This window comes from Triturus cristatus, chromosome 7, assembly GCF_964204655.1.
Source record: "Triturus cristatus chromosome 7, aTriCri1.1, whole genome shotgun sequence".
Taxonomy (NCBI): domain Eukaryota; kingdom Metazoa; phylum Chordata; class Amphibia; order Caudata; family Salamandridae; genus Triturus; species Triturus cristatus.
Genome location: NC_140590.1, coordinates 1,625,253,628 through 1,625,268,755, shown reverse-complemented (window position 1 = coordinate 1,625,268,755; position 15,128 = coordinate 1,625,253,628). Strand labels below are relative to the sequence as shown.

General features: G+C 48.8%; 1 protein-coding gene across 4 annotated transcripts in view; it reads left to right on the top strand.

Annotated features, from left to right (window-relative positions):
- GMEB2 (glucocorticoid modulatory element binding protein 2) overlaps positions 1–15,128 on the top strand; it is a 156,062-nt gene that overhangs the window by 89,333 nt on the left and 51,601 nt on the right. For 2 of the 4 annotated variants that reach the window (XM_085619598.1, XM_085619596.1), the window contains exon 4: positions 14,043–14,170. In XM_085619598.1, the coding sequence (XP_085475724.1) occupies positions 14,043–14,170 (128 nt within the window). Of the gene's footprint in view, positions 1–14,039; positions 14,171–15,128 lie in introns of all 4 variants that reach the window. The other 2 variants (XM_085619597.1, XM_085619595.1) reach the window with 1 other exon arrangement.

The following is a 15,128-nucleotide window of genomic DNA, read 5'->3' as shown; positions in this document are numbered from 1 at the left end:
CTCGCCGTCTGTGCCAATCACTTCTGGTATACGGTTGGCCATAGGATAGGTGGCCAGGCGATGGAGGAGTTTCCCGTTTTTATCTCCCCAGCCGTATACTCTGGCTACGGAAGATCTTCAGAGCAATTTGGCAGCCTCCAGGGAGGTCTGTCTGATTTCATCTCTTAGAAACGTAAGCCTCCTGTCCTGAGCCTCGGTTCTGCCCTCAGGGGGCAGAGTCTTGAGCTGGGCGGCCTGCGCCTCCAGAAGTGTGAGCTGGGAATCACGTGCCGTACAGGTAAGTTTTAGTTGGCCTTTGGCAAAGCCCGGAATGGTGGCCTTTCCGGCCTCCCAAAGTGTACGAGAGGAGAACACCGAACCTTGATTGTTGGTGAAATAGAGACGAAGCTCGGCACCTACTTGCTCCCTGAACCCCTCATCCTGGAGAAACCAGGCGTTGAGTCGCCAGATCGGGCGCGAGGACGGAGGAAGAGAGCCTACCTGCAACATCATCGGGGAATGGTCTGATAAGCCCCTGGGCAGATAGAAAAACATAGTCTATTTGAGCAGTGGTGGGAGGCTGAGGTGTGGGTGTAGTGTCGTGCTGTCTGGTGCCAAAGTCTACAGGCATCCCCGAGACTCAGGCTGGCAGCCCAGCTCGAGAGGAGGCCAGATTGGGCGATCCTAGAGGCAGAGGGGGGTGAGGCAGTGTCTAGGCCAGGATCCATAACCGCGTTAAAGTCTCCCCCAATAACGGTCATCCCCAAGGGCAAGGCAGCGATCGTGGAAGTGAGTCTTTGCAGTGTAGAGGCCAACAAGGTAAGAGCAGAATAAACAGCCAACAAGTTAAGAGCTCGGTCCCAAGGGTCCCTCCAGAAGGATAAAACAGCCTTGAGGGTCATGTGTCACTTTACGCGCCACCAGTGGAAGAGTGCGACGCACCAGAATAGCCACCCCCCCTCGACCCCCTACTGAACCCAGAGTGCCAGACTCAGCCGTAGCCATTGCATTCCGGGAAGGGGCAACAGTTACCTATCAGATGAGTCTCCTAAAGCAGGAGTACTTCTGCGGTGTGACGCTGGGCATACCGCAGGACCACTGTACGCTTAACCTTATCTAGCAGGCCATTAACATTCCAGGACATTACATGGAGCGATGACGCCCCGCTATGATCACCAGGCAGGGGGAAAGCGTGTAAGGGGCCGGACAGCCGGCAAGGATGACAGAAACAGCTGGAGTGGGGTCGTATCCAGAGGTAGTGAACATGCTGCTATAGTGGTGAGTGGCGCGTGCTTGCCATGAAGCAGAAAAGAGGTGTTGGTGCAGAAAACAATAAAACGGCACGGGCGGTCCTCTGTCGCCCATGTCCACGCTGCATCAGGGGTATCAAAGAAAAGAGTTCTGTCTTGAAACACCACTCGCAGACGGGCCGGTAAGAGGAGTCTATACTGTATGTTAAGAGAGCGTTTCTGTTTAACTTCTCCAAAGGAACGGCGCTGGTTCTGGACCTCCCGGGTGTAGTCAGGAACGATCATGATCGTCTGGTTCTCATATTTAAGAGGTTGCGTTTTGCGGGACTCAGCCAGGATAGCGTCACGATCTTTGAAGTTGAGGATCCGCAGGATGAACGGTCTAGGGCAGTGGTCTTCAAACTTTTTGATGTTGAGACCCCCTTGTGAAAGCTTTTTAGGCGTAAGGACCCCTTCTGACAAAATTTTCTAGAAACTGCTTCTCCTCCTCATCAACATCTATCGACAACCATAAATGCCCCTGTTAGATCTAACATCTTTTGGCATGTTTCCCCTGTTTTTTCCTTTCTGACCTCCTAGTTTTGACTCTGTTTTTGCTGGTTCAGTGTCTATGTGCATCTTCTCACTGGTGTTCAGTGTTAAAGTGCAAGTTCTCCTCTTGTAAATTGTATTATGGATTGGTGTGTCCATGACTGGCATTTTTGACTTACTAGTAAGTCCCTAGTAAAGTGCACTGAGGGTGCCAGGGCCTGTAAATCAAATGCTGATGGTGGGCCTGCAGTACTGATTGTGCCACTTACCCATGCAGCCCTGAAAAGGGTTATCAGACCTGCCACTGCAGTGTCTGCGCGGTTTGTAACTGCCATGTCGACCTGGCAAGTGCACCCACTTGCTAGGCCCTAATATTCACTTTTCTTACATGTAAGTCACCCCCTCAGGAAAGCCCATGACACCCCTGTGGGCAGGGTGCTATGTATATTTAAGGTAGGACATACATCTGGGTACCACCTCTGAAATTGTGGTTTCAGTTGCCACAGAGGGGGGAAAGCAACCAGCTCCGTCACTGACTCTGCCGTTGGCTCCGTGTCCTGAAGGCACTGCAGAGGGCACGATGCATCTTGCACCGCAAGCCTGGTCTCACTAACGACGGCCGCTAAGCTGCTGCTTGCACCGTGACCTGTGGGAACCGCACTCCGCACCGTCTCGCTTCACTTCGCCGCCCTGGTCTCACTGACGCCATTGCTCACTTCGACAACCATGACTGCACCATGGCTTGGGGACACTGCTCATAAGTCTTGCGACACACTGCCCCATCCCACACCGCAATCCGGACCGACCGATGCCAGCTCCCCGCAAAGTGCATATTTTTAAGTACTGTATGTTGGATTTTTATCGTTTTGGTCTTGTTTTGAATATATAAAGTGTTGAATATTTTTCTAAACTGGTGTGGTGTCCTTCTGTAGTGTTTTCACTGTATTACTGTTGGTTATGTGCAAATCCTTTCCATACTGCCTCTGAAATAAGCCTGACTGCTTGTGCCAAGCTACCGAGGGGATGAGCAAGGGTTATTTCAGTAGTGTATCCCTCTTACCCTGACTAGAAGGAAGGGTCCCTACTTGGACAAAGGTGCAAACCATTGCCAACTAGAGACCCCCATTTCTGACTGTGAGAATTTGGCCTGGTATATGCTGTCCACTAGTTATAGTGGGCACCCTGTACCAGTCCAAACAACCCCTTATTGATGATAGGTTAAAGACCACCTTTATTGAAAGCTATCCTAGTGGTAGCTATGGAGAGCAGCCTTCAGGCTAAGTCTTGAAGGAATGTAAAGCAGCTTGTTTTACCAGTCTATAATCTCTTGAATGGCTAAATGAAAGACAACCACACCAGGTATATAAATGAAATATATGTATTTATTTGTAAACACACCCTCTTAGTCTCTTTCTGGCTAATCAGCCGTCATCAGCCAGGCTAGCTTGCATCCAGTGGCAAAGTGAGCAAGGAACCACCCAAGGTAGTGACACAGGGGACCCACGGGGGCCGTGTGCAGTGTGAGAACACAGCCGCGAGCTCCCGTTAGCTTCTATGGGAAAAGTCGGGGTTAGAGATTTAAAGTTTAAGGACACTTAGGGAACAACTAGGAACAAACCATTTTGGACTTTGAGGTGTGTAGGGCCAACACCCACGGGAGCACCGGAGTACTCGAGTTACCTCACCCAGGGCAGCCGGGTGCATAGGTGTCAAATGGTGTCGGGTCGCGTCTTCGTTTTCAGTGAGAGCTGGCGGAGAAGTGCTGCTGCTGGGAAAATGCGAAGTGTCCGAAGAGATCCAAGCCTGGATTGAAGATGAGAAGAACCTGAAAGCAGAGGGTACAGAGTCTGGGTCACTTGCCAGTGACCAGGGGCACAATAGAAATATGCCCATGGATGTCGGGTGCTTCAGGTGAGTTGACTGGAAGCTTGTCTCCTCAGCCACGAGGACCAGGAGGCATCGACGATGACCAGGGAGCTGGATTCGAGTTGTACCATGAAGGATGTCGAGTGCTGCAGTGTTGGTGCCTCGATTGGACACAGCGAGCCTTGGCAACAGCACCCCATGCAGGAAGAGAACAATGGGTTCTGTGTGGACCACCAAGGTCCGAGGAACTCTTCCAGCGAGGAGGAGTGAGGGCACTTCTGGAGCAACCAGGAAAGCCCAAAGAAAATCAGAGTTGCCTTCTCAGAGACCAACAAGTCGACAGACAAGGGATCGTGAAGGTATCTCGAGCTGAATCACAAGATGGCGGCCCACGGGTCACTCGGAGTGGGTAGGCCAGCAGTCTTCAGTGGATTCTCTACTCGGAGTCTGGGCTACAAGTAACCCAATACACAACTTTGAGAGTCGTCAGGAAGGTGATGCACTTTCAAATGTGCACGGTCTCCTGGGGTTCCGGTTCCACGTCACCCACGACAGCTACGGGTCTCAGCTTTGCTGGAGACTCGGACCAGCCTCGGGGAAGTCTAGAAATCCACCTCTGGTGTTGCAAAGTCTTCGGTGTCCGGCGGGAGCTTCAAAGATGCAGACTGGACAGATGCTTTGTTGGTCCCTGCCAAGCAGGGGAGTCCCTCCTTGACTCCAAGGGAGATTCTTCAGCCTTCTAATCTGTAGTAGAAAGTCGAAGGTCCAGGATTCAGTTGCAGAGCTTCGTCCAGGGATATATCCAAAGTCCTGTTGCCAGGGGTTCCTTACTTATACCTTAGGAAGGGGTTGGACTAGCTCTAGGGACCCACCTATGGGAGGGTTTGGAAAGAGGGGTGGCTACACCCATTTCCTTTGTCCAGTTTCCACCAGAGCAGGGGCTGGAAGCCCCTGAACCGGTTTGAGCTGGACTATGCACAGGGACACCAAATGTGCCCCCAGTGCAGGACTTCAAAGCACTCTGAGAGTGCTCCCACCCAGCCCCAATACACATCAGCCTGTGTGGGAGGTAGTTACACCTCCCTGTGACAGGAAACCTATTGTCCAGGCCTCCCCTGCCGGAGATTCGGTCAGCAGCAGAAGGCCAGACTTGTGTCTGTGGCGGCAGCATCCATTTTGTGATGCCAGGGCTCAGTTAAGCTGGTACCGGGTATACCAGTGATGTCATGTCTCTCCCTCTGGAAGGGTGGGATCCTACTCCCACACCAGTTACTGGTGTGGGGGTAGGATTCCAAGGTGCTTGACACCAAACACAACATGTTTCCGTGCAGCCAACCCAAAGTTAGCATTTACCGTGAGGTTATAATGCACTTAAGAGTATATGGTCAGGCTGCACCACAGACAGCATCAGAGGATAGACTCTGAACGCTGCAGAGGGGCTCTGCTCATGCAGGGGCACCCTCTCACATGAAAACCATGCACTCTGCCTACAGGATTGATAAGGCCTGCCATAGGAGTGACTTATAGGTTTATATGTGTGTGTATATGAAGTGATACAGGTAACCTATATCACAGTAAGGGGTGCATGCACCACCTTACTCAGGCTGCAGTAGCATACCTGTGGTGTCATTTTGGAGGGCTTCCCATGGGTGGCATAATGCATGCTTCAGCCTCTGGTAGGCCTCTGGGTTACCTATGCCCTGGGTACATAGTATACTATATACTAGGGACTTATAAGGGCACTCCTGAATTCAATCTGTGATGTACCTAATGTACATGGAATCCATTTTAGAGAGGAAGCAGCTAGGCTGGGGTCCTGAATAGCAGCGCCCCAGCCAGACTAAAGTCGAAAAACAGTGAAACATCAGCAAAAAGTGTTGGTAAGCATAAAAAGCAGATCTTACTCTCCTACACTGACAGCCCCCAATTACCACAGCAAATAATTTTTACGGTGGGGAAATGATATTAAACAGTGTTTAGCAAACCAAAGGTCATTGAGCGTAGGGGTGTAGTCAAAGGTGTATCTAACAACAAAGGTTCTCATTTATGAGGAATTGGCATAGTGCAGCGCTGCAAGTCTTCTTGCGGCGCTGCCCTATGCCAATATTAAAGGGCAGGAATGCACCGTATTTATGAAATACGGTGCATTCCAGCGCTTTTCCCTTCTCAAATTGCTGCCTAGCACCAGTGTAGGCAGGATTGTTTTTGTACGGGAAAAGGCACCTTCCTTCACCAAAACAATCCTGAGAGGTGTTTTCCTATTTCTATGTGAGCTGCATAATGCTGCTATGTCTTACACCATATCAATGAGCCAATGAAAAGCCACGCAAGGTGACTTTGCTCTGCCTTATAGGTATGGTTGAGATGCTTGCGCCACCGGAGCATCAAAAAAAGTGATGCTCTGGAGATGCAAGCCTCTCATAAATAAGCCCAAACTATTCTATACGTTTTTTAGGTCTTTCACCTTCAGATATCAACATATAAAATAATGGGTAGCGTAAATGAAAAATAAATAAAAAAAGTTATTTCTCAGTTGGAAGTGCACTGGAGTACATTATGGAACCTATATTAGTTAATGCACTGCAGAGGTCTGTGTGTAAACAGAGAACCACAGATTTAAATCTTGATTGGTGCAGTGAAGAATAGTGATGTGTATTTTTAGTGCTACGAAGTCACAACCTGTGACGGAAAGCACTGTGAATATGTAAGTCAATTTTTTATACTTGCATTACACACAGGGTGGGATAGAGTGCTGCAAAATGTGCGAATAGTTTTACAATAAAATGGTGCTTTTAAAATGTAGGTTTGAGTAATACCAGAGCGTAGTTTTACATAACTGTCCCATCAACACCTCTTTAGGGGCACTAAGGGCTGTTTAAATGCCGTTAAAATTAAAAGCATGAACTTCCCAGCCCAGTTTTTAACTCTGTGCATTTCCAATCAAAAAAACACATATTTGTCTTCACAAAGAGCCAGGACTGCTCCTAAGCATCGTTTACACAGATTAACAGATAAAGCACATTTGCCTTTCATTCCGGCAAGCAGCTGATAACGATCTCAATTAGCTGTCCCAGGTCTGTTTGCAGGGACAAGTGAAGCTGGGGAATCTGCGACCCCCTTCCTAGGACTCCACGAACCCCCTGTGGGTCGCGCCCCACAGTTTGAAGAACTCTGGTCTAGGGGGAGCTCCTGGCTGTGGGCGGGGAGCAAGTGAACGGTGCGCCCGCTCGATCGTGACCAGGGGGAGAGGGAGCCTTCGGGCATCCACGAGCGCACCCATCGTTCGACAAAGTCTGCCGTCTGACCCTGTTCCATGCCCTCCGAAAACCCAACCAGGCGGAGGTTGTTACGACGGGACCTGTTTTCGGCATCCTCGGCCCGCCGATGCATCTCCTGAGTATGAGACTGGAGTTGAGTAACCTGGATCTTCAGTTGGTGGACATCGTCTTCCACAGTGAATACGCGGGACTCAGTTTCTTTAATCCGGGCTGTAGCATTGCGGAGATCTTGTTGAATCAGGGTCATATCAACCCAGACTTCCGCAATCTTATTCTCAACTGAAGATTGCGATGCGTGGATAGCCTGGAGGATAGTAGAAAGGTCCGCCGCGGGAGGGGCTTCTTTGTCTGTGGGTCCACCAGTCACCCCGGAGTACGTGGTGGTGAACTGGTCAATTTTGGTTTGGGTGGCGGGGGTCTTGGGTGCCCTAACCCTACCCATGACTGCCACTCAGCAGAGAAGAAATGTAGCTCAAGCTCTGGGTGACCAGGCAGGCAGGAAGATGAGAAGGGAGGGCAGCCAAGGGGGAGAGGGAGCAAGGTCCGGTCACCCCACACCGCCCCTCAAGCCACCACCAACCTCGTTCAGCAGTGGACCCACGCGGGACAGTGGGGAGAGCCCCAGGCGCACAGGTTTACAAGGGCCCAAGTTGGTGTCGGGCCGGGGCTCCCGGGTCAGCGTGAGAAGAGGAACAGAGGTCCATCACCTGTCGGCGAGGGGCGGGGCCAGAGTCCCGGGAAGGAACATGGATGATGCCGGGACCACCTGAGCACCGCCATCATATGGTGGCCGACACCCTATAGTGGAGGCTACAATCGACCGCCACTGCCCGGCATGGATCCTGCCTGGGAGGGGACACCGTCACAGGCGAGGCCACCACTGGCCGAGCAGGCAGTCGAGGTACCCTTGCACCACACCAGAGCGCCAAGGGGGGTTGCCACCGCAGGTCGGGTCACCACAGCAAATCACTGAGACCCGGGGTCAAGCAGGGCATGAGGTGCTTCTCGGTACAGGGCCCCAGCACCTCCCAGTGGTGGGAAGGAGGGGGGGAAGGCTACACTCGCGAAGAGGTCGCCCCCACCGCCCGATCGACGGCCGAATCTCCACCACCCAGGGCAGGCACAGCAGCAGGCCAGCTTCAGTTGGCACGCACCCCCGCACCTCACCTCCACGACAGATCCGTGGTGGTTCGTAGGTCTCCGGATCTCGTGCGTAGGTCCCAGGCAGTATGAGGGCTCACAATGGGTTCCGGCATACGCCCGGCGTGGACCTGCCCGGGTGGGGGAGCGCTACCACAGATGGGGTTGCTACTGCCCGAGATGGCAGTCGAGGTACCTCCCGCACCCCACCGGAGCGTCAGGGGGGGTTGTAGCCGCAGGTCGGGCTGCCTCACCACGTCATCACATCTCAGAGCCAGGCAGGGCCCTGGGGCACCCCTCGGTACAGGGCCTCAGGCCTCCTCAGTGGCGGGGGGAGGGGAAAGGCCACACCAGCAGACAGGCCGCCCCCACCGCCCGATTGACGGCTGAATCTCCACCACTCCACCAGCTCCAGCCGCAAGACAGCCCAGCAGATGCGATACTTGTGTGTGGCAAGACCCCAGCACGTGTCACCCAGTTTGCAGTAATCACAGGAGAGGGAGGGGGGCTCAGCCAACCGCCCCGGTATGGCCCAAGACACTGCCCACAACAGTCGAGGGTTCAGTTTTCCTCCTCTCCGTCCCAGGCGGTCCACACAGGCAGCAGCGCCACAAGTGCCTGGTCCCCGGGGTCGGCAGCAGTGCCATCGCACCAAGGAACTGTCTCAGGCCTCCAGCTTCCTCCCGAGCAGATCAGAGGCGGGGGTCGGTGAAGGAGGCCCTGCCCCAGGGCCCCATGCCGCTCGCCGCGTGCGGCCGATTCCACCACCCCCGGGCGTGCAAGCAGGAGTGGAGACGAGAACCAGGTCAGGGCCACGGGAGCAGGAGATGCGAGCAGGGACGGAGGAGGGGACCTCAGACCCCACGCTACCTGACCTGGCAGCCGAACCCGCCTCCCATCGGGGAGCTCAGAGCACATGCGGGGGACCACCTCACCTCACAGCGTAGCTCCTGTCTCCGACTCCCAGGGCATACGCCGGATCACCACAGCCCAGGCACCTGACCGGTGCAGCCGGAGCGCGGTTGAAGTCAGTTCGTGTCTTCTCCTCCTCCGCCGCCCGAAATGACGACCGGCGCCAGTACCCTGCCGCAGGGGAGCCAGAGGCTCAGATCCGGACCCCCTAGCTGCCCTAGCCAACAGAGAGGCCGGCCCCACACCGGGCGCGGGGCGGGGAAGGAGCGGCGACGAGCCTCCGAGCTCAGATGTCGGGCAGCCAGAGAGGGAGACCCCAGAAGGCAGCAGGCGGCGATCGGCTCCCTAGGCCAGCCAGGGAGGTCCACTGTCACTCCTCACGGCACTCCGCAGTAAATCTGGAGGTCACCACCGCGCCTGGAGAGACCGGCAGAAGGTGAGGCCACATGCCGCTGAAGAGAACGGCCGCCATAGGTCCGAGCATGAAGGCCGCCATCTTGGGAACGAATGCCTCTCACCGGTGAGGCAAGCCCCACAACTCGGGCTCACGGGGAGTTCCGCCGGTAAGGATGCATGCCAGGAGTTGCAGGGATGCACCAGTGGTAAGTTTTGAGGCTGGATGTCTGCGGGGACAGGCGGATCACGGGCGGATAGCGGAGGGGTCCGGGAACACCCTTAAAGCGTGTCCGCCATGTTGCGTGCCAAGCCTCCCGAATTTGCTAACAAACTGCCAAATCATTACACAACCAAAGCAGACATGTTGCACTCCTATTTAAAACAAAGGAAAACCACAAACACCAACCCACTTCCAACAATCCCCTCCAGAAGTAGGCTATCCCAGCCTCTGCATTCCTTCCAACAACTATCACAAAGGAAATTTATGAATCCGGGGTGGAAGCTGGCCCTACCCTTGTTCAAATTGTTCATGTCAGCTCTAACACCAGGGCTTGATCAGACCAACTCTCATCCACCACGCCTGGGCAAATTAACCATACCCAATCTCTCATACGCAGAGAACGTTGTATAAATGAGTCTAATCAAAGTTGGCCCCCAGAGGTCACTGGCTGAAATTCATGAATATGTCATCGCCAACAATTTGGAAATTAATATATTAAAAACCAAAACCATGTTGGTTCAAAATTGCTCAGGACATTTACTGAAAATCTGGTTAGATGGAAAGCTGCTGGAAGACGTAACCAGCTATAAGTATTTGGGAGTTGATATAGTCAACAGACTCATTTGCCATGAACAGAAGAATTTTGTGTCAAAAAAGGCCAATGCTCTGGCATTGGCTTTCAGCACATTAGCCAAAAAACTGGAGGGTCCATCCTTTAAACCACTGTTGTCTGTAATAGCAGCAAATATGCTCCCAACGATATCCTACACTAGCATCGTCCTACAAGGAAAGACTCTACACTTCTGAATAAGTTGCATGTCACAACTTACAAACAGGTCTTTCAACTATCTCAAAATGCATCACCAACACAGGTGTGCCCGAAATCCGGGCTAATAAACGAAACAGTAGGGAGAACGTACACAACCATAAAAAGCTGGTACAAAATAAAACTAAACTCAGTAAATTCAATACTCAATAAAGCTCTATAGTCAGAAGCTGAATATGATAAAAAAAAATCCATATATAATAAATATCTTTTTAAAGCTTTAGCATCCACCAGCACAGTTAAGTTGTGGAATAAGAACCTATCTGTTACAAGTCTTAAACATATAAGAAAAGCAGAAACATTTGACTCTCTGTTATTAGATCAAAACCGCTTCAGCCAACGATCACACACCTGGATGGTGCTTAAAAGCTACGAGATTCTAAAACCGTCACCCTCCTGAAGTCTCACTTTTATGTCATACCTGAAGAAACGTTTGCTGGCACTTCGTTTTGGCCAGCTACCCTCAACAGCGGATCAACCGAGTAGTTGGAAGCAGAATAGAGCCACAGCATGCAGACTTTGTGCAGAAAAAAGAGGATTCACCTAATTTGCATATACCCTTATTTATATACGCACAAGTCACTTTACTAAGGAAAGATTTTATTGCCAGAGGGATCAAGCTATGCAGGGCAGCTATTATACAGGGCCTTTATCCGTCAGATCCCCAACTGAATTGTAAACTGTTAAAGTACCTCAAGGTTCATGAACAGGCTCTTATAAACCATATGCATGTACTGTCACTTTTACTATAAATTAACATTTTTATTTGCTAACTTTTTAAAAGGGAATTAATCTACTTGATTTTATTGGGAAGATGTAAAGACATATTGAATGGAGTAACGGTATGAGGAGCTATAATTTATATTGCAAACTACAGGTTTTATGGATACTTAATTAAAGAATGAACATATGTAACATTGTTATCTTTTTAATTAACCAAACAATTAAGCCATTGATGAATTTATGAATCTGGCCTAAGCAAGCAGGCCAGCCGGCTGCCTTCCTGACCCTTGTCCTCCACATATCTTCAAGAACCTTCTTTTAACTACCTCTGCTGCCACACCAGTAAGAACAATCAAAATCATCTATAATTCTTTAACTACAGGAATCTTTCCAGAAAACTTAAAAAGGGCATATATACACCCATTATTAAAATATAAAAATGCGACCCTGATGTCTCAAACAACTCCAGGCCAGTTACAAATGGACTTCTTCTGGGTAAACTGATAGAAAGAGCAGCATTCGCCCAGATGTCACAATTCATTGAAGATAACTCCATACTTTCTGACTTCCAAACAGGAGTCCGTCCGGGAAGAGGCAGAGAATCTGGCCAGTACCATTCTCATGTCAGACATTAGAAAGACACTGTCCTGTCATTAAATGCTTTTTTCTCTTATTGGCTAGTCCACCTCTTTGCATTGAAGCTATCCTTTGCATGCAAACACGACTCTTGGGGGATGTGCTATAATTCTGAATATTTGAGAGAATGTTAGTGGAAAGGAACTGAAATTGGAGAACAAGATAAACTAAAAGGACAAATATCCAAGGCACATTGAGCAGCAATGATGAATCCAAATGTTCTTTAGTTTGTTTGATGCTACTAGCAGTAAATGATCCTGCTCACACTGGTGTTACTCACTCGGAACATTAGTGTGAATACATTTTAAGTGAAAGCCTCTTGTGAACTGCATGGGCATTAAAAGACATTTTACCAAAGTCATTTTAAGTTGAGTAGTAGGCTGGTGGTTAAAAACATGTTGTTATACAAAACTAGAAATAGAAGGTTGCAATTTGTGACCAGTATATTAGGGACCAGTAAAGACATTTAATAACCAAAGTGTGTACCTATAGATAGGATTGTAAAATTATGATTTTTAGTGTCTTGTAATCCGACCTACCGCATGAATATGAGGTGGGTCACGAATTGTGACTCACTTCGATTGGTGGCCTTCACAGGGATGGTGGCCTGCAGGCGTCAGCAGACCTACTTTTTTTGTTTTGAATGCAGACTGTTTTCCTTAAAGGACACAGTGCTGAATTTGAAAAGAAAACATAATTGTTAAAAAAAAATGTTGAGAGTTGCCAGTGGTCCCTTGGACCACTGCATACTCCGCAACAAATTTATTTTCTGCTTACATTCCCTTCTGCGATTTGTAAACCACCCCAATTTGGAAATCAGTAATTTTTCAAATGTTTTGCTGCTAAATGTCAGTAACAAAACATTGATACATCTCTTACTGATTCAGTATTTGGAAGGGACCCCTATAACACGCTCTCCAATTACCGAATCTATAAGGGGCGGTCACAATCCTATTTTGGGAGTTAATCTATGGGCAACCGTTTACTCCACATCAGCTCTTCTTATGAAATCTACTTGTTCTACTTTTGTTCCAAGGAGACTATTCTACTTTCGGAAACCAAAAATTTAATATTGACTGATTACAAGGAAGAAACTAATGAGGTTAGCATAAAATTATCCTCCTGCCCTCACAACTCGCCCATCTCGATGGAAGACAATTGGGCTGCCTGTGACCAAGAGCCAGTTCAGTGATTTCAATCTAGTCTTTAACTTCTAAAGAGGATTCAGTGTTAAGCCTCTTCCTCAGCTGGTTTTTGTGATACATAGCAATAGTTCAACACCATTTCTATTCTGTTTAGACTGAAGGTAAATAACATGAACATTGAGAGATTGATTCCCTGCATCAAACAAAATATTACTTTGTCTTGAGAATCATGGGGGTGAAAAAGGGACTTTGATTAGAGAGGCACACACTGCAAATAAATAGTTTAGAGGCGGCTGGAAAATGCAGTGCATGAATTTAGGGCCTGTGGAAAATGAAATGCTCGGAAGTGGTCCTAGCTTTGCTGAAGGTAATATAAGCAGCGAATAGACTGGAGCTGCTCTCTGTGAGTACAGGGTCCTGGTATCAGACACACTCAGTAAATCCTTGATGGCACAACTGCATCAGCTGCTATTCAGAAGACTTCTGAAAAACAAACCTATCAAATAAGCCTTCACTTCATTCTTCATACCATAGAACCTGGTGATGAGGTGAACTCCCTACCTTCTCCAAGCGCAGTCTCCTATTGTGAAATTAAGTGAGTGTATTAACCTGTTTTATATGCACAGTTGAATAAAAGATCCAATGCGGATGATTTTTGATGACTGTTGACCTTGGGTGATTTAGGGGTGTCAAATCGCCATGTTCTCAATTATCTACTATCTGTTAAAAGAAAAGTAACAGTGGGACCAAGTGCTGCTCACTTCAGCTGGCATTATGTGATGTAGGTGATAGAGAGCATTGTAGCATGTACACAGGTCAGCCAGGTGGCCCATTCAGTTTTGTAAAAGACAGCAAGCATGAGGCTAAACACATAATGAGTCCCGAAGTTAATGAGGCTTTTGTAGCTACTGGATACACGTGGCAAGTTTCATCAAAACATACTTGTCTTCAGTTTATCTACCTGTAATAAACGTTGCATGGCTTAAGATTTCAGAGAAAATATTTTCCATAATCATAATACCGAATTGAATGATTCCGGATTACTTTTTTTTATAATGGCAATGATAAGTTATTACAATAGTTGACTTTTTCTTTCTATCTTGTCCACTATGACATCCTACCTGCATGGTCACCGAGAAGTGAAAATGGAAGAGGAAGAGGAGACCGTGGAAGCCGAGCTTGCTTATGCTATCACTTGTGGAGATAGCAAGGCGAACCTGATTTGGAGCAAGTTTGTGTGTCCTGGAATCAATGTGAAGTGTGTACAGGTGACAAAGAAGGACTGTTTTCATGGGAAAATATTTTTTGCAGTGTGGAGTGGCTGTGAAGGGGTTGTTTTAGGAAACATTTGCAGTGGTTTATAATGGTAAGACTGACTGTTGTAAGCAAGGGACTTCTCTGCTTGGTGAGGTGGATAAGCATCCCTCTGAATGACTTTAGGCGCTGTGAGTTTAGAAAGTTGTCTTTAGAGAGAATTTGCATGAGCATCAGATTGAAAGTTTGTCTTTTATAAGAGGCCACCATTGTGTAGACTTGAAGGTTGTTTTTCTGAAGAGGTTTTGATGTTTGAGATAAAGCTTACATAAAAGTATAGGCATATGGCTCTACTGAGGAAGAGTTTTTGGTGGAGGTGTTGGAATGGCCACCCGTAAGAAGAGGTTTGTAGATGGGTTGGATGAAATAGCTTTTCTTGAAAGTCTTTTCAATAGGTTAAAGAGATAGATCCTCTGGAGGCAATTTGTTGCAGTGCTATATGGGAGAGCTGATCTTAGCAAGATTGAAAAATACTGTTGGGCAGAAAGAATTAGTTAGCAACGCTTGTCAAAAGTGTTTGCAGGTGAACAATTAAAATGGTTATCTAAGGGAAGAATGCATGTTTGGGATGAAAGGGTACACCCTAGGAACAGTTTGTGGAGGGCTGTCCTTAGATATTGCTTTGGCATTTAGTAGAAGATATCCCTTTGGTAAACGTTTCCTGACATGAGATAGAATGGTCCATTTGGAAAAGGTAGCTTTTAGAGCAGAGTCTGAGAGGATGCTGACACTAGAGCCAACTGTGGGAATCAGCATGGTCTGGTGTGTTTGTTGCAGTGGGATAGAAAGGCTGTCCCTGCAAGTTTGTAGTGGCGAGCTGAAAGAGTTCTCTTTGTTAAAGGGTATTGGTTTCAGGGGCTGAAAGGCTATCTTTTGAAGAGGTCATGGTGTTGATGTTCTAACTTCAGAGAT